The 26,895-nt window shown below is 39.0% G+C and overlaps 1 protein-coding gene across 4 annotated transcripts in view; it reads left to right on the forward strand.

Annotated features, from left to right (window-relative positions):
• Window positions 1-26,895, forward strand: part of SLC25A21 (solute carrier family 25 member 21) — a 473,454-nt gene that overhangs the window by 428,497 nt on the left and 18,062 nt on the right. For 2 of the 4 annotated variants that reach the window (XM_055309283.1, XM_055309284.1), the window contains exons 5-7: window positions 2,479-2,538; window positions 6,058-6,165; window positions 18,494-18,658. In XM_055309283.1, coding sequence (XP_055165258.1) covers window positions 2,479-2,538; window positions 6,058-6,165; window positions 18,494-18,658 — 333 coding nt within the window. The remainder of the gene's footprint in view (window positions 1-2,478; window positions 2,539-6,057; window positions 6,166-18,493; window positions 18,659-26,895) is intronic. The other 2 variants (XM_055309285.1, XM_055309286.1) reach the window with 2 other exon arrangements.

Genomic DNA, 26,895 nt, shown 5'->3' on the forward strand with positions numbered 1-26,895 from the left:
TAGTAAGGCCCTTTGTAAGGTCCATCCAATCCCAGAACTTCCCTGAACCCAGTGTTCAGTGTTTCCAAATGTAGGTCATGAGCTATGAGTCATAAAACCAATTTAGTGGGTCACTAGATGTAATGGGTCATGACCAGAATAGAAATATAGTACATTACACATAGTGAGGAGGTAAACATTGCTTTACAGAAATGTTTTGTTTCAGTTATATATACAAGAGTACTCTACATTCATGTATGCATGCATGCGTGCATGCATGTTGCATGAATACTTTTTACATAGATTGTGCTCAAAAATGTTTGAAATCTTCTGTCTTGAGGGACTCTGGGCTTCCAAGGTCAGGGAAGACAAGAAGACCTCAGCACCAGGAAAATTCTAGGGCAGAGAATCCCAAATTCTTAACAGTCATGGTTTAGCAGTGAGTAAGCATATGTCATGGGTAAGAGTATGCACAGGCTTTGCAGTCAGTCTGTCCACTCACAAGCTGCAGGATGGGTATGTACAAAATAAGAATCATGATTGTACAATAAACTGTTGCCTCGCAGTGTTGCATGGATTCAATGCAATAGCACATGGAAAAGTCTTAGAGAGTTTTCCGGACCACTATTACGAGCTATTATGAGCGATACAAGTAACTAAGGATCTGTGGTTCCCTTATTAGCCAAAGTGAAGAAAGAGAATGAAAATTAAGATTTTCTGAAAGTCCTACCTGTGTCAGCCATGTCAGAAAATCTTACTCAGGGCAGCCTGGGTGGCTCAGCGGTTTAGCGCTGCCCTCAGCCCAGGGCATGATCCTGGAGGCCCTGGATCAAGTCCCACGTCAGGCTCCCTGCATGGAGCCTGCTTCTCCCTCTGCCTGTGTCTCTGCCTCTCTCTGTGTGTGTATCTCTCATGAATAAATAAATAAAATCTTTTGAAAAAAGAAAGAAAATAAAATCTTACTCAAATTGTATTACTTAAGGAGTACCCTGGAAGGTAAGTTTTGTGTTCTTGAGGACTAATAAGATCAGGTAATTTACCTATGCTTTAACAGCTAAGTAGTATAGCCAGGATTCAGTCCCAGGACTGCTCCCATCAAAACCCCAGGAAGGTAAGCATTTTAAAGCCTAAGTCCTTAAAGCCTAAGACAATAACACTTATCCTTCCATGGTTAAGGGTTTCACCAAAACAGTGTGGCCATGGGTGCTATTGAACACCAGGATAGTTTCAGGGTTGTCACCATCCCCTAGAATGTTAGACCAAGGAGTCAGGGGTTTCTCTTTATTTACTGCTACAAGAGGAATCCAATAAATATTTCTTGAATGAGTAAATGAATGAATCCTTGATCTAGAAAAGTCTACATATGTAGTTGAGCTAAAGAAGCATGGCACAAAAGTCATTCCTGGGTCTTTAAAGAATCAAAATCTATCTGGTGACTTTGGAGCTGCCCAAGGACTCATAGAGCCATGTCTACAAGGAACCACCTCTTTCTAACAACAGAGTATTATTTGATCCCCAAATCTGCTTTTATTTCTTCCTCCATCTTACTGGGTTATAAAGTAATAGAGTAGAAGACATTCAAGACTATAAAATACAAAGGCCTTTGCTGGGATCTTAAAAATCAGACCCAAGCAGGACCTAAGATTGTGCCTCATCCGTGATATTGGCAGCTGCTACTAACAGAGCACCCAGAAGCAACACATCATGATCAAGCAGAGTTGTTTCCCCCCCCCCAAAAAAAAACGGAGTACAAAAAGAGTGGAGAAAAATGTATTGGGGGCACTTTATATGAAGCCTGATTAGATTTGCCTCCATAGAAATTTATTTGCGGAGAAAATGATATTAAATGTGTCCTAATGAAGGAACATACAAAATCTTCATCATCAGATTTTAAAGGAATTAACAGCTCTCTTCTTGAAAGGAAAAAGGTTGAAGATGGTCTTGCTTTAAGTCAGGATGGACTAGATGACCTCGTTGGGTCTTTCTCTGTTTTACCATGGTGTCTTCATCATTGTTGAGTGTCCAGAAATCCCGTGAACCAATAGAGATACGCAGCAATCTAAGTGTAAGTTAAAGATGAGAAGTAGATGTTAGAAAACTGGGCGCTCGCTGGGAAAGCAGTTCACAGAGAAAACATAGGAGACCAGAGATTTCAGGTCTCCCTGCCTATAATTTTGAATCACTGCCATAAAAAAGAAGTCTATTGATGTCTGGGGAAACTGAAAATGGTCATGGTAAATGGAAGCTGTACGGTTCATTTACTGCTATAAAGGATTCCATCAGCTCTTCTGTAGGTTATTATCGTTGCATTTGAAAATGTGAATGGTTAATAAGATATAATAGCAACTACCCGAGACCAAATTAAAAACTATGTTCGATGGTTTATCATTTTTTTAAAAATGCTGGTTAACGTAATAGTTTACTAGAGAAATGTGTGTCAGTTAAAGGGTTTGTTGCAGGAAATTGTTATAAATCTCCAGGTTTGGTTTTGTTTCACAGTTTTTCACCTTTGAGCAGTACAAGAAATTGCTAGGATATGTGTCACTGTCACCAGCATTGGTAAGTGAGAGTATTTATTATACTTAAGTGTGTGAGTTATTTCATAAAGCAAAATCTGGAAACAAAAACCCTTTTGATTCCCCAAGCCCAACTACTAAAATATGAATTCGAGTTATTCAATGTTCAGCTACTTGTTGAAAGCCATCTTCCTAATAACTCACAATTTGGCTATTTTATAGCTCCCAGTGATGAATTTATGATAACAGTGATATGTATAGAAAGACCCATATGAGATATGGTCAAGAATATAAAATAAAGAGTACATTTGTCAAAGATTCTGTTGAAGCCAAAATGTGCGTATGTTTACATACTACATACTGCACGTATCTATTTATGTGAAAGTCAATATGCCTAAAATATTTCCTAACAGGTCCCTTTTTCAGCTTTTGCTCAAGCTGTAGTAAATATTCAAGTCATCCTGCAGTCAGATGGACTGAAGGGCCTTTTGTAGTTGAAAAGAATAGTGGTGCTACAATGACACATCTCAGCTATTACATGAAAATCACTTGGTGGTTTGAACATTTCTCGGTGCCTCTGAGAAGTGTTCTCCTCCCCTTCTTGGTCATTTTGCTGCTTTTCACAAGACCAATTATAGTGACCAAATGGGCTCTACAAGTATGTGTGCAACAGGAGCCCAAGAGACAGAAAATGCACTAATTTCTCCCTCCAGATCTGAAAAACAAAACAAAATAAAACAAACTATGAATTAGCCCTCCAATTGACAGTGTACCTCCCATGCCCTGGAAAAGTCGTCCAGTTTACAGGCTGAAATGTGTCTCACAACTCAACCAGAGAGGCCGTGTTCTGAGCTTCAGCTCTTCAATTACTTAACTGCTAAAGGTCCACTTCAGAATATTTACTCTGTCCAAAAGACTGTCCAAGAAGAAGTATCTGTTATTTTTAAAACCATACATGCCCCTTTTCTAGAAGTTTCCTGTAAAGAAACTTCTTGTCCAGTCCCCTGCCTAAGCAAAGTGGCTGCGAAATAGCCTTGTATGATAGAAATGGCATCACGAGTCCTAATATTAGCTAAGAATTTTTTTTTTGATGCCTCGCTGTCTTCTCCTAATGTCACTCTTAACTTTGAAAAGAAAGGATAGAGAGAGGATTAAAAACTTCCTAGCATAAGACAATAAAATATGGTCTCCAGAGGGCCAGCTGGCTGTTCCTGTGTCGAGCATTGGTACCATGTGAGAGACAAGACTACAGTCCTTTCGACTCTCGAGAATTAAAACAGAAAAGCATTTGGCCACTCCAGCTACCATAACTGAATGCATGCAAACTGTAGACAGCTTTTCTCTTTCCTTGAACTGATTTATTCCAGTTTCTTTTTGATACAGCTAGACACTTAAACAGCCCTTAAATGTCCCCTGGTGCTCTCACATGAAAAGCCTGGGAGGCTGGGAACCCAACTGTTACCACTGGTCTCTGGAATAATCTAAGTAACATGATCTGCTGATAGCTGATCAATTCTTTTGACAAGGGACTGCTGAACACTAGTTCTGACAGCAAATGTAGCTGAGTTTTATAGAAAACCAAAAAAGTGAATTGCTTGGAAGATTGCATTTGGTTAGTAATAAAAACGTGAACATCTGGATTTTAGTTTTCCCAGTCAGAAGATTTTGAGACTAGTATTTGTGTGTGTATGTGTGAGAGCGCCCGCGCACATGTTCACGTGGGCACATGCACATGCACGTGCTCACACACATGTTTTGGCTTCCATGATGGAAGAAGTCTGAGATAAATGAATAAAATACATGGTCTGTTACCCTATGCAGATGTATTTGAAATCATAATGAAGGGGCATGAAAGGAAAACATAATTAATTATTCCCTCTCCTTGAATCTGTATACTATCCCATTTTCCTCTGGATTTTTGTGTGCAACAGGAACCATAGTTTTTGTATAACATTTTACAAAAGGCTTCACACGTTGTTTTGATCCTCATATGAGGGAGATTAGATATCATTGTCTTAATTTTACAGGTGAGAAAACTGTGGCATATAAAAGGTTCAGTGATTTAGACACAGAGCTGCAGCTAGTACACGTAGTACCTTTGTGTGAATTATGAAAAGGCACTCTTTCCCCTGATGCCTCTCCAGAGCTCCAGCTCAGCAAGTGGAGTACAGGCTGGATCTCAGCCTACACACACCTTTTTCTATGCACTAACTACTGCGCGTGGCAGCCCAGGTCACACAGCCAATGGCAGAACCAGGACCTAAACCCAGATCTGCTGGCGCTAGATCCTCCCTTGTTCTACTTTACCTTTTCTCTCAAGGTTATGGAATAGTCTTTATCTTTTTGACTTCTACTTTGAAGAAATTAGAGACCCCTAGTAAGAGTTACCTGTTCTTTGCTCTTCATTGGCTTTTTTCTTCTTTTGATTGTATATAGTATTACCTCTTCTCCTGGAATTAGAGCTTCAGCAATAAAGGATTACTTTGGGGATAGGGAGGCACCGGGTGGCTCAGTCAGTTAAAACGAGTCCTGGAATCAGGCCCCACATCGGGCTTCCTGCTGGGCGGGGAGTCTTCTTCTCCCTTTGCCCCTTACCCTATCTTGTACTCTCTCTCTCAAGTAAATAAATAAAATCTTTTTTAAAAATTTAAAATATTTCTTTTTTTTTTCAGCATCTGTTTTGGAGATTTGAGGCTTTGTTTCATTTTGTTTTTCTGGGGTGTGTGTGTATGTGTATATGTGTGTGTGTTTTAATTGTGGTTATTTTTGATACAGATTTTCTGGAAAACTCTTAAAACTTCTACTTTGAGGAAAAATCTAGAAACTGCTTTTTCTTATTAAAGAAATTATTAACTGAAAGCAAGGAAAGACCTGGTATCATCTTTTGAGAGATGTTCTAGATTTTCGCTGAGCCCTTCAGAACAACCTCACCATTTCTGATCTCTGCTTTTATCCCTCAGCTTCTATGTCCAGAAGAATAGGGAAGTTATCAGAGTTTTTTTTTTTAAGGGAAAGAATGAATAAAAAATATTGTTTTGCTTCTCAATTGTCTAGAATAGTGATTCTTACAACAGGGCTATACATTTAAATGTTTTCAGCTGCACTGTTTGGTTACCTGAAATTTAGCTCTTTATAAACATTTTATTGTGGGTTCTACTCCTTGAATTTTTTTAGATGCTCCATAATGATTTAAGTAGGTGTTTTAAAAATTAAGCTCTACCTTTATAAGTCAAACTCTTTTAATTGTTACATGTGCAGATGTTTTAGCATCCACCTTAAATCACTAGAACAATCTTTCTCTTCATTAAAGGAAAAAGTCGTTGATGGGGCTTTGACATTTTATTTTGAATTGTTAGGATGTGGTTTGCGGCTTCTGTAATTTCTTTTTCATGAATTGTCAGCATCTAATCAAGAACTAAAACTGTTTAGTAATGGTACATGGTACATTTATGTGCGTTTCTCCATTCTCAACATAACATTCAGCTGCAGAGTGTAATGAGTAGGATGTTTAACACAGTACCCGTAACTTGTTTTAAAGTATTGATTGATTTAACTTTTCTAGACATTTGCCATTGCTGGATTAGGATCCGGACTAACAGAAGCGATCGTGGTTAACCCTTTTGAGGTAGTAAAAGTCGGCTTACAAGCAAATCGGAACAAATTTACAGAGGTAATCGTTTAATGTTTTCCCATTGGTGAGGGAGTGTAAAACAATTATTTTTAATATATGTAAATACTATATAGATAATGATGAACCCAGCTCATATTCACTTGTTAAAACCATAGTAAAAAAAAAGAAAGAAAGAAAGAAAGAAAGAAAGAAAGAAAGAAAGAAAGAAAGAAAGAAAAAACGTAGCAAATCATCATTAAGGAAGTAGCATAAGAAAAAGTCAAATTTCTTCCACCAGGAAGGTGTTAACAAAAATGTACTAAAGTTTGATGGACAAACACATGTTTACAGGTTTTTTAATTTTTGATTCATAATGTAATCTATAATGACTTATTTGGAAACATTTTCCCTACTTTTGGCAAAACTTCTATTTCACATTATGCTAGGATAAACTGAAGCAAAGCCACAGAGGTGATAATATTGAGCTTTTAAAAAAATTATGAAATCATTTTTTAAAATTGCTTTACTCCTTTCTCTACTCCACCCACTGCCCTCTCCCAAAGATTCTGATAATCTGTCAAGCTTGTCTTTTGGTTTAATCTGAATGAAGCAAGTTACTAAACCTACGTAAACGTCACCACTTGGACAATGATGGGTCCTGACATTTAATCACTGGTACATGATGTTCTGTGGAGACAGCTTCCCTTGGTGTGTGCTGCCTTCACTTCCTCCCAGTTGCCCTAATAATTCCCTTTAAACCACCAAGTCCAACTGTTCTTGTTTTATTCTTTTGGGTGCCAAGCACAAGGTAGGGGGAAAATACGGAGATTGGCATTCCAGGTCCTTCCTTCCCCAGTATTTTAATTTAATTCCACAACTGGGTAGCATGTGGTATAAATTGCTTTGGAGGATCTGCTGACCTGAAGTTCTCTGTAGAGCAGTTCCCCTGCCTACTACTTAAGCAGCTGCTAATGGGTGGAGACCCCCCTCGCTCCCACCCCACTTCCTGCCTGCTGATACTGCTTGAGAGCTCCCTGGCAGCTTCTTGAGCAGGGGTGTGGGAAAGGAGGAGGGGGCCCAACTCACCTGTGGCTGCCAAGACCCAAGGAGGACAGGGTTGGGCTGCTTCAGCAGATGGTATCTGCTCAGATGAAGTCAATCCTAATTAAGGGAGAATTTTTTTTTTAAGTTTCAAAAGGTTGCCCTAATATTTGCAGTGATATTTGGCACTTTAGTAGAGATTGAAGACCTTGCATTTCTCTAGTCTTTGTTTTGTTTTCTATTTCCTTGAATGAAGAGAAAAGGTAGTGAGGAATAGAAATAGAAGGAACACTTTTCAAATGTCCTGTTGAAATGGAGCAGCCTCCATGAAATCTGTTCAAGGAAATTTTGATTTATTAGACTGGAAGATTTACCAACTAGAAGAAAATTTTTGAGTTCCTTCTCCGTGGCTTCATTTTCACCGTGGCTTTCATTTCACCATTGGGAAGCTTGTCAGGGCAGCAAGGAAGGGGCAAAGGAAACCAGGTATTCAACTGCGATCCTTTATCAAGACAGCACCTAACCAGAGGAACGCAAATGGGACAAAGAACCAAAGAGCACTCAGGGAAATGAGAATAATGAGTTATCGCAATACCCCTGCTCATGCCTAATGTTCTTTTTCTCTTCTCTGCCCTCAAGGAGGTTCTACAATGAGGCCAAGTAAGAGCTGCTAATGTGTTGCATGTGCTAAGGCCTTGCTAGAACACAGTAAACACCCTTCCAGCCTAACACAAGAATGCTGCATGTGTACATGTTCCCAGCTCACTTACATGAGTGCAGTGTGTAAATTGTTTATGTATATACAGGCAGGCATTTTTTCAGTGGGGGAGAACAGGAGCTTGTTTGGGGTCATTTCCTCTGCAGAATCCACTGAACTGGATTCATTTTTAGGCATTTACTTAGACAAAACAAAAATTTTCAGTACATTATAACCTTTAACTAGTCAAACATGGACACACATGTCAGCATTTATTCCCGGCAACTATCAAAATTCAGTAGCTGAACTCAATAGGCAATGTTGAATCAATAGGCAGTATTGATCCAACTGGAAAAGTAGTTAGCGGTACAGAAAGTAATGGAACTATGCTTTCTGCAAGGAAAAAAAAGAGAAAGAAAGAGGAAGATGACATGATAAGAATAGCAAATTTGGGTCTAGTTCTTTAAAAATAACTAGTAGTCATGTTTGGAAACTGTAGTTATTTCCTATGTCTTTTATCTAGGACCCACTAACTTCAAAGCCTTCCTCCATTGATTCTTTGTGTTAATCTGTGCCTGGGTTGGATTAATCCAGTTGTTAGGTGTGCTTGCTTCAGCATTTGTATGGCCAAGAAAAATTATTGCTTTCTTCACTTTGTGTCTTTGTTGGCTATCAAGAAGTATGTGTGTTGGAGGTGGTGGGTGGGGTGGGAAAGGGAAGAGAAAGGAAGAAAGGAATTAATTTAATGATCAATGCATTTAAAGATTCTATTTTTTAGGAAAAAAAGTTTTAGTTCAGGTACAAAAGTAATGCATATTTATGTTAAAAAGCACAAAAAATAATATTTTATATATATATAGGTGTGTAAACATACTAGAAATGATTTAGACTCCAGGACAGTGCTGGCCAATAGCAATATAAATAGTAAACCACATTTTCTGGTACCTATATTTAAAGAGGCAAAAAGAAACATGTAATTAATCTAATACTGTATTTTGTTTACTTATTTTTAAATCTTTAGCCCAATACATTCAAAATATTGTCATTAAAGCATGTAATCAGTATAAAAATTATATGAGATATTTTACACTCTTTTCATATTTGGCCTTTAAATCTCATGTGTATTTTATGCTTACAAGCACACTTCAGCTTGAACCAGGACATTTCAAGTGTTCAATAGCCACATATGGGTAGTGATTACCTCACAGGACTGTGCAGGCCTGTTATGCAAAGGAATTCATACAAACCTCTAAATTGTGATCATCTCTGGAAAGGAGACTAGTGTAGGGGAGCAGAAGAGTTTAAGGAAAAGGCCTGTGTAGTTGAATGTTTGGCATGAGAATGTATTCAGCATTACCTGTGAACATTTACATTAAAAAGTAACACTTTAATTTTAGAAAATTTAAAAAATACAGAACAGTACAAAGAAAAGTATGTAATCCAGAAGAAATGTTCTATGGCTCTGCCAGGATCAAGCCTCCCTTTAGGAGGCTTATTTTAGGAGGGTTATGGTTAGTTTCCTCCCTCAGTCCACATTAGGCCATTCTCAGCTGCCGATACGATCCATTCAGACTGAATTGTTGATCAAGGCTTAAGGGCTGGCCTTTAAGTTACAGTGCCTATTGACAAGGTCCTTAAACTCAGATGCAGGTCTCCTGTCATAAACAGTAGTAGCTGGATATCCATTTACTGTAAATAACCAGCATATAGCAGCATTAGAGACGGACACTAAAAACATCTGAAGCCAGTTTGGAAAGAATTCTCCCACAATCAAGATATTTTTCCTCTGGGCAGCCCCAGTGGCTCAGCGGTTTAGCACCGCCTTCAGTCCAGGGTGTGATTCTGGAGACCCAGGATCGAGTCCCACATCAGGCTCCCTGCGTGGAGCCTGCTTCTCCCTCTGCCTGTGTCTCTAATAAATAAAATCTTAAAAAAAAAAAAAAAAAAGATATTCTTCCTCCGGAATAGTTGTACAAAATCAACGTGTATTTTTTTTTAAGTGGAGGGGCAGAGGGGGAGAGAGAGAGAGAGAGAGAGAGAGAGAGAGAGAATCGTAAGCAGGCTCCATGCTGGGCAACACAGGGCTTGATCTCAAGACTCAGATTATGAACTGAAACAAAAATCAAGAGTTGGACGCCGAACTGGGTGAGCCACCCACATACCCCAAACGTGTATTCTTGATCAACCCTTCTTAATCACTTCACGTGGAGGCTGTGACTTAAGCTCATTTTCAGCCTTCTCTGTTAATTATGGCTACCAATTGTGGCGGAACACTAAGCGATTGGGCTGTAGGCAGAATGGCCACATGGCCTGACAGTACCTTGAAGAAAAGCAGCAGTTTCCTCAGAGGCTTATTTTATAGATAAGTAACTCTTACTATTCCACCAGTTGTGAAAGTTTCTTGGGCAGCCTGTCTACCCTTCAGCCATTCTACTCCCGAGTCTTAGGTATGAACCACTACAGATTCCTACACAGTAATTGTGGATTTTCCTATTTTACCAGCCAGAGGTGGTGAGTCAACATGATCCTTTAACGATGAACATTTCTCAAGGAGTTGCTGCAGCTGAGAGAAGCTCTGCAGTGGAAGACAGCCTAGGGCAACCATGGTCAATATTAATTTTAATAATCTTAATATTACACTTAACGTGGGGTGCCTAGGAGGCTCAGTCAGTTAAGTGTCTGATTCTTGATTTTGGCTCAGGTCTTGATCTCGGGTCCTGGAATTGAGCCCCAAGTAGGGTTCTGTGCTCAGCAGGGAGTCTGCTTCAGGATTCTCTCTTTCCCTCTGCCCCCCTCTGTCCCTCCTCTCTCTCTCTCTCTCTCTCTCTCTCAATCTCTCTCTCCCTCTTTCACTAAAATAAATAAATCTTTAAAAAATATGTTACACTTGGGGCAGCCCAGGTGGCTCAGCGGTTTAGTGTCACCTGCAGCCCAGGGTGTGATCCTGGAGATCCCAGATCAAGTCCCACATCGGGCTCCCTGCATGGAGCCTGCTTCTCCCTCTGCCTTGTGTCTCTGCCTCTCTTTCTCTGTGTGTCTCTCACGAATAATATATATATATATATATTACACTTAACATCTTGTAGGCAATGATTGGGTGGTAAAGGTGAAGCATAGGGAGATATCCCCCTGGGTCCTGTGGGGAGGGCATTGCTGGTAAAGGCCAGGGTGATGTCCTCTGAAGAATGGGTTCCTGAATGGGGGGCCCCCTCTGTCTGGGGTCCAAGGGAAGTACTCAGTGAGAAAAGAGGCTGTGTCTGTTATATTCTTGGAGCCCCAAGTGCAATTCCCATGAGGATTTCCAGGAATGGCAGGTGACTTGCTGCCTCCAAATGCCTGGGTTCTCCCTTCTGTGGTCTAGGCTTGATTCTCTAGCCAGTCAGAAGTATGTTACCCATAAAATATGCCTTCCCACTCAGTTTAGCCATAAACCATTCTAAAAATACAAAGAAACTGTGGTTCATTTGGTTCCTGATACTTCCCTCATATCTTTCCAGCTTCTGGATAAAGTATTTCAATAGGTGTGCTTGTCTGGCCTCCACTTTTTAAATTACCACCATATCAGTCAAAGACTATAATCCCTGCCACACTTCCTCCAGTTCCAATACCAGAATCTTGGCCAGCATCTTAAAATTCACAGTGAATAAAGAAAACCAGTCTCTAATTTAAATATGCTTGACCTTCTGCGGGGAGCAAAGTAATCACAGCTTTGTCATGCTCTGGTTTGGTTCAGTGGGTGTAAAAACATGTTCAAATAAAATCGGGATAGACCCAAATTTCTCCCCGTCCTTCAAACTAAACCCAAGCAAAGTGTTGTTCTGGTTTGTAGCTTCTTTGGCTTAGGACTAGGCTTGCCTGAGGATTTTTCTATTGGAGATGGTTTGCATATCCAGTCTTGCCAAAAGTGTGACTTTATAGTTTGTTGTCCTTATGGGACCTTTCTCCCCTCTAACTGGGTGCATCATTCTTTAATCTATATATTTATAAGACCTAGAAGTCCCCTACCAATTGTGCTAAGCCAAGTGGTGTTTGGCTGGCATGCTCTCTGCAAGCCTGGAAAATGTGAATTTCTCCCCAGGAGCAAAATCTTGTATGAATTGTTTCCCAGTTTTTCTCTCCACTTTGAAATCTACTTCAAAGTTATGATTTGGCTAACGGATTGTATTTTCCTTCCCTTGAGGTCTATAGGATTTGCTTCTGATGTGTGGATGGGGCACAGGTTTCCTTCTACTCATTTTTATCTACATTGCATATGAACATAATCATTCTCACCCCCAAATACGAAACTAGGGCTTAAGTGAATTGCAAAAGCCTGTCTCCCCTCTACTTAGTCTTTAAAGATGCTCAACCCAAGAAAGGAATAATTAGTCTTCTACCTTTAAGATCGGATTGTAATTTTAAGGTCCAATGAATAGACAGCAAATGTGTCATTGGTGGTAGAATCTTTAAAGATGGGGATTATTTTTTAACTAGTTCAGGGTTTGATTCTGGTTTCGGATAACACCGCTAGATATAGTTCTATCCACTTGCTTCTGGGAGCTCAATAATCTAATAGAGATCAATGAGATCATATGTGAGATCACAAAGCTTAGTGATTATTTTCTCCATAAGCAATTAACAAATGTTTAAACTTAATTATATTATGTAGAGTCAACATAAAGTAAGTAGAAGGACTGCATTTTGTGATTATCTCTTTCAAGAAAGAGGGAAGTTGAGTTAGAGAGTGAGCGTGTGGCTCTATTTACAGATAGTGTGAGAAGCCAGCTTCAAGGGCATGTCAACATTCATGATGATGTACTGAGTTAAGTTCAAATTTTTCCTGCATTACTATGTGAAACACTGCCTGGAAACTGTTCAGTACATAAATTATTTCTTTCCAGTCTATGATTCTTGTGGGCAGGAAAGTGAATTATGTATATGAATCCATTCCTATAGTTATCTTTCAACAATACCTAAGGCAGCAGCCAAGTTGTCTCTCTATTATCATTTGCAGAAAATAGACTTCAGCCTTCCATTCCGCTCTGCCAGGAACTCTAGATTTTTGCTTTCAGAATTCAGACTTTGAAGTAATGATAATAGCTACCATTTACAGAACATCTACTATATGCCAGAGACTGTGTAAGATGCCTTACATGTTTTTTTCCTTTATATGATTTTTTAAATTTACATAATTTTGCAAAATGTAAAAGTATTACATTGGGTTTTCCCCCCACAAATCACATAATATAAACCTGTATAAAGAAAAAATAGTTGATGATTTCTATCAATACTTCCCTCTCATTCCAGTGCTTGGTAACTGCTTGTGCATCCTTCTACTTTTTCCAATGCCCACACATACTTGGTATTTCAAATTCTCTTACTACTCCTGTAAGATAGGTGACTTCCTCTTGGTTTTAGAGAGGGAAGTAAAGCCTAATGAAATCAGTAGCTCTTAGGAACCAAATGTTAACACAGAGTTCTTTTTCTAGGCAACCACACTGCTTTTATTGGGATAAAGAAACATGGGTGATCAGGAAACTTAAGGGGAAGTCAGAAGTGTTTCTGGAACCAGGAAAAGGTCTCCTTCCTTGATGCTAGTTTTTTCTGAGCAGTTCCCACAGCATAGTTCCCTTCCCTCCTGCTCAGGCAGCAGTGGCAGGGGCAAGGCACAGCATCAGTCTTACCACCTGGAAGGCCCTGTGCTCCTCCAGGGATGGTTACTGGGCGGCAACATTGTGTTTTTGGAGCTTTGTGGTGCAGCATTTGGGAAAGTTTGTTTATGGCAAATTACCATCTGCTCACAGATTGTTTAAAAAATAGACCCATTCTTCAAATGTAAACTGTAGATAGAGTATAATTATATTTGGGTTGTCTTTTCATCCATAAGCTTGCCCTATTAAAATAAACTATAATGATGAATTAGTGAAGTATCTCAGCTAAAGAAAGGTAGAAGTGTGGGATTTTGAGCCTAATTCCACGTCTTTCACTTATATTTTATTCTCAAACAAAAGGAAGGAATTTTTTTCTCTTTTTTTTTTTCAAATTTGTGAAAATACTTCAAGACCTTATTTGAGTAATGAAAAACATAAGTGATCTTCTATCTCCTAAGGAACCAGGGTATTTTCCTACCGAAATGCAGCAATTGGATCTCCTCTTTTTTAACAAAGCAGTATTTTTCTGAAGGCCCAGATATGGACACTCACTCCATTGTGCAAAGGTCTCATCCGGTTTGCTTTACAGCCATGTGATGAAATTCAATGCAACACTCTATTCCTTTGGCTCTAAAATACAACAAGATTCACCTTTCCCTGGGAAGCAAGTAAAGGAATGCATGTGGAGCGTGCTGTCTTTTGACATGGTGTGCCTAGAGCTCTTCTCTGGCTTTAGGAATGGAGGAAATTCATTGACACACCCCATGTCTACACTTACTGGCCATACTCTGATAGCTATTTACCCAAAGAACAATGCCTTCATTCCCACACCTCAGTCCGTGATCTCACAAGCTAATCAGAGCCAGCTATGGTCAGTAGTCAGATGGATGAACTCCAGAAAAAATAGCTCAGGCTGCCATAAGTCATCTCAGTGATTTGTTGGTAATACTGGACTCTCAATGAGTAAGGAATCAGTGCCCTGGAGTGGTGCAAAGAATCTCCTCTTTAATTAAGCCTCTTAAGGACTTCTAAAACAGAAATTTGATTCCATATTTCATAACCACTGTGTGGATATAAAAATTATCAGCATTATCTCTCCAAATAAAAATCAAAGCAAAAGTATTTAGATTTCTAGACTATACACAAAGTACCACACTAGACATTTAGCACAGCACATGGCACCTAGTAGACACACATTCAATATTTGTTGAATAAATGAATGCATGAAAGAACAGAGGGTTCTCAGAATTAGCAGTTGGAAATAGCTGAAATGAGACTTTAAGACTTTGAGTTATGACAAATGGAAATACTCTGGCAGGTACCAGTGTACTGAGGATTTTAATAAACCAGTGTGGAGAGCAGTGTGATATCACAATATTAGCTACATTCCAATCCACTTATTCTCCCCTGCTTGCATTCTGGTGCAGTCAATGAGAAGTACATCCAGGAAAGTTATAATGCAATTTGGCCTACAACTGGTAACTAAATATGAAAATTGCATTGAATATAAATGTTGGAAGAAAACTGAACTGGTGGGTGACCTGCTGGGCTGGATAGTATTGGAATCATTTGGCTGATGATGCTAATCAGTCACCATTTTTGTTTTGAAATGGAAGCCCAGTAATCAAATAAGTTTAGTAAAATTCTTTGTGTTTACAGATCTCTAGTCAAAATGATTCTACATTTTCCTATTTAAGCATCCCAGTGGAAGTCATGTTTTGCCTTTCTAATTAAATATTTGCTTACATGTGTGTGACACAATGTTGTTGAATGAAGCAAAAAGCACACTTCTACTTTTTATGGGAATTAGAAAAGAACTCAAGGTTTTTTCTCTATTGTGAAACCCCAAGAAAAATATATTTGGCTCATGATGTATCTGTTACCTGTATTAGTTGGATTATCAAACTCTGAAAATCTTACCACATATGTAGAAAAGAAATGAGTCCACAGAATGAGAACAACACTGGCTTAGATGCAGAATTCTGGTTAAGCTATTTACCAGCATTTTTACATTAGGACTGCTACTTAACAATTCTTGGTTTTCTAACCTGCAAAATAAGGAAACTATACCTGCCGCCCACATTACAAGACTGAGAAAAATGATCAGGTGTGTTAGGATGGCAAAATCATGCAGTGTAAAAGTATGGACTTGGCATGTGAGAGGCCTTAGTTTGAGCTTTTGGCACCACCTCTGTGATTTTCAGCAAGTAACACAACCTTAGTTTCCCCATCTGTCAAATGGGAATAATGATAATACCTGTCTCTCACACTTGTTAAGAGGATTAAATGACTTGATAAAAGTGGCAGGCATCTATTGTAATGGCATTTACTGTGTTCCAGGTACCTGGTAACCCACATGAATGTGCTCTCCAGGCTGTGAGGGTGTGAGGTGGAGGTAGAGGCACAATTGGTGACTTTTTCATTCCCAACCTTTGCTTTCATATGGCCTTGCTTCTATAGCCACAGACTTAAGGAGTAGAGAATTCTTACCAAAGATGTTAACTCTGAGGGATAGGGAAGAGGCCATTTTACAGGATCTCCTGCTCTCGAGAGGAAAGCCCCTAGGGTAAGGAAGATCCCTGGAGGAGCTCTCTATCCCAGAGGCTGGGTTTCATTATGCCTCAGAGGAAGTTGACCTTTTTGTCTTGCATGATGCACTTCTGGTGGACTTTGTCACAAGGGTCCAGGGCCCTGGGAAAAGGAAAGGACAGCCAGAAGGAATGAAAAGAAAGAGGCTAGTTATTCATGCCCTTTGTCTCCCTCAAATCAGCCTCCACCTTTTTAAATGTCATTGCTTTCAGCTAACAAGGAAATGACCTGTCATTTTATTATTTGAACTATTTTATTATTATCAACACAATTGTCATTATTAGTAGTAGCTAATATGTAGTGAATCCTTACATAGGACAAAAACCCATTGACTTTGTTATCATCACAGCAATCCTATGAGGAAAATTCTCTTATTATTCTTATTTAACAGATGAGTAAAGTGAGGATAAATCAGAGTGGATACAATCCTCACCCAAGGGATGAACACTGGGTGTTGTACTATATGTTGGCAAATCGAACTCCAATAAAAAAAATATACAAAAAAAAAAAAAATCCTTGCCCAAGCTAGCAAGTGGGATCACTGAGACTCAAACCTGGGGCTCTCTGGCTCCAACTCGCTATTTCAAACTCTTGTGCTACTCTCTGATTTACTTAATGACTCACAGCTAGAGTTCAAACTCAACTAGTCACTTGAGTTCAAAATCTACCCTCTGGCTGCCTTCCTTAGAGCAGGAGAGCAGAGCCTATGCCGTATGCTCTGTACTTCCAGAGTCTTTCCAACAGAAATGAACTTCTGCTCAACTTGTCCTCAAGTCTATTTTGAAAACCAAAATAAATAATTTGTGTTGATAGTCAATGTGCCAGAACACAAACAAAAAATCCCGTTTTGTAGAGCAAAGAGTGAACTTTAACCTCCTGAGAATTTTTGTTTTTCCTATATGAAATGTTTTTTCATTATTTTAAGATACATTCTCATATGTTTTTATATGTAACAAAAAAAGTTTCCTTAAGCTTAATAAAATTTATTGTAATTAATCTTAAGTGTAAAGATGAAGTTGAGTGTAGGATTGTAGTTGAGTTTTTAAGACATTTATTAGCAAAAACTATAGGATTTACTATATAAACAAGCTCATTTAAATGTATCATGTTAATTACATAGCTATAAATACAAGTTGGATGAAAAACCTTGATTGGATTCCTTCTACTCTGTTCTGCTGATACAACCTTAATTGCAGGTGATAAGAAAACACTTTTAGTTAGAAAACACATCAGACTACATGACCACTCCAGCAACCTGCTCCAGTGAAAAATCAAACAAATGTCACATCAGTGCTTGCCTCATGAAAAAAAAAACAATTAAATACTGAGCATTTTCCCCTCTTTACTATTCAGTAAAAATTTAATGAGAAGAGGTATCCTTTGTACTGTACCTCCAAAAGAAAGCAATCATTCATCTTTTCATTAAAACCCACGTGAATTAAAAAAAAAACCCACGTGAATTGTTGTTAGTGTATTATAACGAATTATAAACTTCAAGGCAAACTAAAGTGAGCTATGTAGCGTGTTCCAAAAGTAGCAATAGGAGTCCAGGAATCAGGGATCCCTGGGTGGCGCAGCGGTTTGGCGCCTGCTTTTGGCCCAGGGCGCGATCCTGGAGACCCGGGATCGAATCCCACATCGGGCTTCCGGTGCATGGAGCCTGCTTCTCCCTCTGCCTGTGTCTCTGCCTCTCTCTCTCTCTCTCTGTGACTATCATAAATAAATAAAAAATTAAAAAAAAAAGGAGTCCAGGAATCAGGGTATTTCAAGGTTGAGTAATCAATGGGAGGGCTGGGAGGAAGTAAATTAGAAGTAACCCACTACTCCTGGTGCCACTGATTTAGCATTTATCACAAATGATACACACACTGCTTGCACACCCTCTTAAGGAAATCTGCAAACAACAGCTATTTATCCATGCCCAATTTCTAACCTAGTGCCTAATTTCAATGATTGAGGCAGACAATAATTCTAACATTCACTTTAGAAAAACATACTTAGAAAAGTAAATATGCTGGATTCGGGAACCAAATATAAATTCCTTTTGGACTATGCAGTTACAGATTACCAGTTTACCTATATGGCTAATCCCCTCCATTACTTTGGATAATCCAGAATTGGATACAGCTATTTACATGTAGGTAGTGATGATAGGTATTATATGACATTAGTTTCACTAATTCCACCAAAGATGTGTTTTTTTTTTTTTTTTTTTTTTTGCCAACAATCTTCCCTTGAAGGCCTGTATGCATGCAATTTTGTTTACTTTTGGGGCTTCCTAATTTTAAAAGCATGGATCTAGGCATGATTATTCATGTTGGGGGAGAAAAAGTCCCTAATAATTCTGGCTTGAAGGGAAGCTAAGACGGTAATTTACTCTATTTCACGGTCTCAAAGATGATCTCTCTGGCTTTGTTCCTCTCTCCTGCAGCAACCATCCACGATGAGTTATGCAAGACACATCATTAAGACAGAAGGCTTGGGACTCCAGGGCCTCAACAAAGGATTTACAGCAACTTTGGGACGTCACGGGGTTTTCAACATGGTTTATTTTGGCTTCTACTACAATGTCAAAAACATTATTCCTGTCAATAAGGTAACTATATAATAGATTAAAATCCTGGAGGAAAAAAATCTCATCAGTGATTATAGCTCCATCTGTAAAGTGTTCATCGTGTGCTAGTCACTGTACTGCACACATCTAATTTGATCCTCATGTCACTGTTATTCATGGGATATTGTTAGGCCTATTTAGGAATTGGCAACTGAGGCTCAGAAAAATCAAGGAGGTTGTTAAGTAGTTAATAGCAAAGTAGAGACTTGAACCCAATTCTCACACCAAAATTCATCTTCTTGAAATGTGCACCATTATATCTGAATGCTTCCCTTGTATCACCAACAGGGGCTTCTAGAAACCGTATTATTGCTTACTTTTTATCTCAGAAGCATAACTTTCTCAAGAAAGTTGAAATTTTCATATTCTAAATAAATTTTGATCTCTGGGGGAAATTGTCAGCCTAAAATTTAAATTTTACCTAGATAGTAATTTTTAAATTCACGGAAGTTAATTAGGGTAAGCTGTAAAACCAACTCTATGAGGATCATACACTTTTCATGCAAAGTAATAATAATTATAAGTATACTTTTAATGGTAATTTACAAATGCTAGCAGCCTTCAACTTCTACAAGATAAAAGTAGCACACGATGCCCTTTAAACCCAGCATCTTTTCATCTATAACAGCACAATATTTCTCCACCATCATATTGCTTGCTTGCATTGAAAATTGCAGTCCCAGAAGCACCCACTGGGGACACATTTTCCACGTGCAGACAATTTCCCACAGAGGTTCAGTTTTTTATTTTCCTTAGAACAAAACTACTGATGGACTTTTATAAACCATAACAAAATGTCTAATATGGCTATCACCAGACTCTTCAACAAAGTTGATTATACCTACGTTTGCCCAGCGACCCCTTGTATTCCCGGCCAAGTCTTATCTTAAGTAGCAGCTGAATATGAGGGATGTTCCACATTAACCATCTCTTGGTTTTGCCTCATTCAATAGCTAAAGTTGTTAACCATGTTTTACCGTATTTGGAAATCCCAGTTATTGAGTAGAAGCTTATGTTTGTTGGCCTTAAATCTGTGATTGATCACAGTATAGAGATACCCTTCCCCCACTGATTAACAATTCTGACTCCAGTGGTCCTCAGAGCCCTCCTTCTGTCCCAAAATTACAGAAATAGAATGCAACAGACACTTTGGGTTGAGTGACATGAGAGAATTCAACTCTTAATGCATGAGATTCTTTTTAGCAGGAATGGGCTAAACAATTTGTGGTACCTGGGACAAAATGAAAATATAGGAGACTTGTTCAAAAATTTTTAAGAATTTCAAGACCAAATAGTATGACGATAAACTGAGTTCTTCTAAGTGCAGGCTCTGGGTAACTGCCCAAGTCACAAATGCATGACCCTGTCTTTTAAGACTCTGAGATGAGTACTCTGTACAATATGGGAGAAGTGTCCATGCCTCCATCTCTCCAGCTATTTAGACTCGAAACAGATAGAAATCACACACAATGAAATAAATTACATAAATGATCATATATTTTGCTACACATATTTGGGAATGTATTTTTAATTCTGATAGTATTGTAAAATGAATTTGGTTCTATTTACGAAAGAATTCACAAAGATCTATATATAGTCATATGTTAATAATGCTTTAAGAAATCCATGTGTAAACTTCATTCTATAATTAATTAATGCACTTAAGTTATTAAATGTTAGGCATTATGTAAACACAGAAGCTTAAATATTCATTTGTTTTTTTTAAATCATCATGGTATCCTGAAACTATGGAAAACACTCATTTATCTTGCCAGTGTGCAGGGATCAGATCATATTGGCTCTTCTAAGCCACACTAAGGATCCTTACCTTTATCTGAAGGAAGCCAACAAAAGATTTTAAGCAGAGGAATTACCTGATCAGTCTGGCTGCCAAGCAGAGAATGCATGGACTGGAGGTGGTGAGGGAAGGGCAGGGTGTAACATGGAAATGATTTCAAAGTGAGATGCTAGGGCCTCGGACTATGTCGTTCATGGTGGACACAAGGAAAAGTGGACAGATTTGAGAAATCTTCAGAAAGCAAATGTATTGGGTGTGGTGTTGATCTAAGAGGTGGTGGGTAGAGGTGATGCCTACGTTTTTGGCTTGAGCAACTGGAAGGATGATGGTGACATTTACTGAGAAAGAAAACTGCTGAAAGAGAAACAAGTTTATGGGAGAATATCAGGGCTTAGCCTGGAAACTGAATTGAACTGCACTTAGAACTAAAATGCAGATGTTGGGTTGAAGATTGGATATTGGTCCTGGAGCTTTAGGGGAGAGATCTGAGCTAGAGATACACACTTAGAAGTCGTCACAAACCGGGGTGCCTGGGTGGCTCAGTTGGTTAATCATCTGCCATTGGCTCAGGTCATGATCCCAGGATCCTGGGATAGAGCCCTGCATCGGGCTCCCTGCCTATCAAGGAATCTGCTTCTCCCTCTGCTGCTCTCCCTCCTCCTCTTCCCTCCTCCTCTCTCTCCACTTCTTTATTCCTCCCTCCTCCCTGCTCATGCACTCAAGCTCTGTCTCTCAAATAAATAAATAAAATCTTAAAAAAAAAAAAGTCATCATTAACCTGGGTGAATGTCTGTTTATTGGGTGAAAGATCTTGAGCCAGTCACTTCAATGCTCTGAACTTCAGCTTTTTTTTCTTGTATATTGAGAAGCTACCCAACAACACTGAGGATTAGCATTAATAATATGTGAAGTTGTTTGTGAATTTTAAGGTGCCATGGAAGTGTTAGGTGTGGTGGTGCTGATGACAGCGATAGGGGAAGGCGAGAGGTGGTGAGGCGGGTGGTAGGAACAGCAGGCACATAGAACAGCACGAAGAATTTTTTCCCCAGGACTGTTCCTTTTGCACTTAAATGAACACTGTTTTTTCTTGCCTAGAACAAAGTCATTGATTTTATGTGTTCTGTAATCTAAGCCTGATTCAAGACTGGGAAACCAGTATTCTTTAAATTTAAACCATAATAAATCAATCCTTTGTGAAGGGGAAGGTATGATAATCATTAAAACATGTTGAAGAACGTCATCAAGTTGTTAACCATGAGGAGGAGGAGGTGTTCCTTGAAGGCTTTATTCCATCTTTGCTGTGGGCTCTCCAGCCCTACACTTTGGACAATTTGTTTACAGGATTATTATTTCAGTTCCCTTACCCACCAATTGGTCATTCCATTGTTCCGAGGGAATTTGAGAATTCCCCAATCCTGACTGGCATGAAATAATTTTAGATTTTTCTTTAATGTATTTTTAAACCCATAAATGGCCTTGCAATGTTTTCCATGTTCAAAGTACTTTATTTTAAAAGAAACTTCACAATGATTATCTCTGGGGAATGGAAATGAGGTCTCGTGTGTGTGTGTGTGTGTGTGTGTGTGTGTGTGCACGTGTGTGTAAGAGAGAAAGAGGGTGAGAGAGAAACAAAGCAAGCAGCAGTGAAGGGAAAGTCCTTTTCTTTTATACCATTCTGAGCTGTTGGAAAGTTCTGCAATAAGCATGTATAAATTTTATAATAGGAAATAAATCAGTGAAAAGTTTAATAGAGTCTCATAAAATAGAATACCTAGTTAACTTTTTCACATTTTATACAACTCTGAGGCCGTCTGTAGAGGTAAAATAAGAACTTTAACATTAAGCCTAGAGAACTTAGGTCAGACATCCACCCCTGAAGTTTTTAACTCTTCAGATTGGTGATCTCTATTAGATACATTTTGCAAGTAATCACAGAAACATCCTGACCTTCTGTGCCATTTCATACTGTTGAAACCATTTTTGTAGACTCCCTGATTTTACCTGATCCTCGTAACGATAACTGTCCTTTTCAGATAAGAAAACCAAATGGGAAGTTACGGCCCAGCGCTGAAAGTTACTGAAATAATTTATCTGAGGTTATACGGCAAGGGGGAGGAAGAGAACCAGAGGCCAGAACTCTTTCCACTATACCACACAATGCTTTAACTCTACATTTTACCTTGTATTTTGTCACACGTAAATTACCACTTAAAGGATTAATGAAATTTAAATATGTGAAATAGCTAGGATATCCAGATAATATAACCAAATTCCTTTTCTGTCTCCTTCAGCCCTGTAAGCTGGTCCTCTACAGATCCCTAGTCTATAATCTACAGAAACAAAGAATTATAAGTCATGGCCCTGGAGGAACTGGATATTAGCAGTTTGAAAATGGTGCCCTGAGTTATATTCTTTCAGATTTATTTTTAGGATCTGGCTATTCCTATGGTGAATAAGTGGCTACAATAGAGCAAAGACTGCTTTGGATATTAACTGACCATGGAATCCATTTAATGGAAGCATTCATTTACATCTTGCAGTAAATGGAATGGAATGTCAGTATAAAGAATTATCCCTTCTCCCCAGAAAGAGGCATCACTTCTCAAAGTAGAGCCCACTGGAAGCAGGTATTGATTAACTTAAATGCTGACATCTTTTTCAGATATCCATGGGAGTAAGTTTTTGTTGCAAAAACAATTTCTTTCATTCCCATTACAAGGTGGGGATGTTCGAAGCATATTATTTGTGATTGTTGACACAGAAATGAGAATCATAAGATTGAAATGTTACATCTCTTTAATGACTTTGCCCCCTAGTTCCATACTGACTGCTTTTCAAATGTTTCCATAAGTAAAATAATAATAATAGGAATCACTGCCTAAAGCTCATGGCTGTCAACAGTATTAAACTGTGCTTTCAGTTTGTATCCTAATTATGCATGTTTGCAAGTTATTTTGCCAAAAACAATAGACCTTTTGTGTTGAATTTTGCCATGATATAAATTACATGTGTGGGTTAGAAATATTCGAGGAGAGAACAATTTTTCATATGTTCAATTTTTCTTACTTAATAAACCATTTAGACCTGTCCCTATGGTCATTTTACTACAGACAGCATTAAGTCAAATATATTTTATTTTCTCCTAAGGTAATATTTATAAAAGTTTGCCTTTTAGAAATGCAAATGTTTTTCCTTTTCTTTTGATTTTCCATATTTTCTTTGTTTTGTAAATTCTGTAGAAAGTCTGAGGATGGTGCCAGACTCACTTCAGGTTCTCAGAAGAAATGTGGAAATGTGTTCGTTTCATGATTTAAAACTGTATCCTTCCCTAAGGTGTGCACTAAAGCTGAATGAAAAATGCACCTTTGGGTTCAAGTAGAGAACTTAGACAGAGCTGTTTGTATTTGGGAAAGAAGAATCTCAGTAGAATTAGATCATAGTAGGATTTAATTTATGGCCATTTATTTTTCTGATTCTCTCTTACTCGATCATTAGTCTTACCAATCATCCGGTAATGGGAAGGGCAAAAACATTAAAGTTTCATTAAGAACAACTCTCCTTTCTGGTAACCACTGGGGTAAAACTACAAGTATATATTATCTATAAAATCCCAGGATGTGTGACAAGATTCTGTGGTCAAAAGCAGTATCTTTCGTTGGCAGTTTTCACAGACTCCCTGGGGTATGTGTGTTGGGGAGAAGGAAGGCATGGGGTGAAGGCAGGGGGAAGGGGGCAAGGATTCAGACACTTTCTTAAATAAACTCTAAGCCAAAAGTTTCCAGGCAGGCACCACCCAAGTGGATGGAAAGGTGGTACAGGCAGCTTCAGCTTCTCAGTGGCTTCCTTCTTTTTTTTAAGATTTTATTAATTTTTTCACAAGAGACACATTGAGAGAGAGATGCAGAAACATAGGCAGAGGGAGAATCACACTCCCTGTGGGGAGCCTGATGCGGGATTCTATCCCAGGACCCCAGGATCATGTCCTGAGCCAAAGGCAGATGCCCAACCACTGAGCTACCCAGGCATCTCTCAGTGGCTTCCTTCTGTTCATTCATTCTGAAAGCATTCGTGGTACATCTATGACATCCAGGTCACTATCTCACTAAGTGTCAACACTGCCCCTGCCTTAATGGGGTACATAGTCAATGAGAGGAGACACACAATAAACAAGTCATTACAGGGGGCACCGGAATGTGGTGATCATGATGAATGCCATGAGAAGACAACTACCACGCTGTGCGAATCTATAAACAGGGATCCTACTCTGGGCTGATGGCAGGGCAGGGCAAGGATATAGGAAAGGCCTTCCTTCAAAAACGATGTTGAGGCTGAGGCCGAAGGATGAGGAGTAGACAGGCCAACATGAAGAGGATGAGCCAGGACCAGACAGAGATTTAGTTAGAGAGAAGAGGATGTGTGACTTCCCTAAAGCAAAAAAAGAGGCTTGGGGAACTTACGAGAAGGCGAAGAATGAGGATAGAACCAAGGAGATGACAAAGAATGAGGATAGCTGATGTGTAGTGAGCTAGAGGGGAGAGGAGATGTGGACGCTGCCTAGGGTAACTGGGCCAGAACGTCTTAGGCATGTAATAAGGCCCTTAACTCCTCTTAAATGATGTAACTGAGGGGGGATGTCAAACAAACATTACATAAGCAGAGCTAGATGGGCATGGGAAAGGTTCATTTATAGAAGCAGTCCAGAAGTAGACTCTCGTGAAATAAACTTGGTTCAAAGGCTTTCGATCAAATGCCTACCTCCATATCAAAGCATCTCAGTGTGTCCTTGTACTAACTTCCCAACCTTTAGAATTTTGTTTTGGAAACCTGGTTTGTTAGTTTTCCTTGGGGTCAGTGCCTTTATTGAGGCGAGGAATAAACAGAGCACACTAAGACAGAAAAATCTGACTGAGTTCCCAAGGAAATGAATTAATATTTTCCTGCATTCTGTATGATAGTACTCAGTGATACAATTGACTCTTAGAAGGTATTATCTGCCCATGTAACTAGAGAGAGATATTTAAGGAGAGGGGGTGTGTGTATGTGTGTGTATTATATATATATATGAAATAACCAAGTGATAGCTGTTATGTTTAAACCCTACCCCATTTTGACATTGTATGTGTTTTATAATTTGAACTAAGTGGGTAAGACGTTTAAAATTATTTTACATTTCACAAAGCTTTAAAGAACAGCTAGCTCAGGGGGAAAAAAGGAATTTTCATGGCTATTTTCTGAATGGCTACATTTAGATGCTGAGCTTTTAACAAGACTTTGATTTCATTCCAAAGCCCAGAGCCCTGCAAGGATAGGATCTTGGGAATACTCTACATTCCTTAAAGAATGCTTATCAATTAAACCATCTCATTTTAGTTAGTGACCTTCTGTGGAGTGAAGAGCTAGCATTTCCCCAAATTATCTCACATAAAGAGAAAACAAACACTGTAATAGATTCTTCTGATAGCTGTGAATTGGAAACAACTGTATTTTTTAATTAAGCTTCAATAGCAAGTATTTTCATTGGAGGAAAAAAACAGCATGATACCATGACATCAGGGCAAAAAATGCTTTTGTCAAAGTTTGAACAAAACAACAAGAGAGAGCCAACATTAGAGGAAATGAAAGATATAGACTGAGCTGACTCTGCTCCTAATTGACTCAGGCCCACTGAAGCTAACAATATTGAAAATGCAAATTTCTCCCTAAAAAAAATAAAAGGCACCTCACTCAAGCTGCCTCCTTGTTCAGTTGCCAGGAGGCGACTATGATTTCAACTCACCACATCATTTTCATGACAACCATGGCCAGCTGTGGGGAAGACAGTGAGAAGCTGCCTGTTATTTGCCTTCCAGCTGCTACCAGGTGCTTGACCGGTGTGTGTAGGTACTGTCTTTGTAATTTGCTTCTGAGACCTTAGTTCTCTGTGTATTATAAAGGAGCGCTAAAACATTTATTAAACACCAAGAATGTGTCAGGCCTGTTAGACATACAAAATGAATCTGACATGGCACAGTCCTCTCATTTGAGGGACTTTGAAGGACTCTTCCCAAAGAACATCAGCATTCGATACCCATCTCCACTAGATCCTGAAGATGACTGAACCCAGGCCATCTGGCACCAGAGTCCATACCTATACTTCTTGTCAGTGTCAGTGTCAAAACTGGACATAACACTACAGTTGTCAATCAATTCAGAGTACAGTAGTCTCAACCCTTCCTGTGATCTGAGTACACGCCTTTCTAATGCAGCCAAAGATTGTACAGAGGTGAATTCTTGGGGGGGATTTGTTGGGGTCGAGGGGAAAGAGAATGGGTGTTGCTTCTACATCAAGGTGTTGGTACGTATAAAACTATGTGGTCAATTAAAATCCCCAGATTACATGAACTGCAGTCAATTCATGTCTCCCTCATCTTGAACTTGCGCG

This window comes from Nyctereutes procyonoides, unplaced genomic scaffold (genome assembly GCF_905146905.1).
Source record: "Nyctereutes procyonoides isolate TBG_1078 unplaced genomic scaffold, NYPRO_anot_genome, whole genome shotgun sequence".
NCBI lineage: Eukaryota > Metazoa > Chordata > Mammalia > Carnivora > Canidae > Nyctereutes > Nyctereutes procyonoides.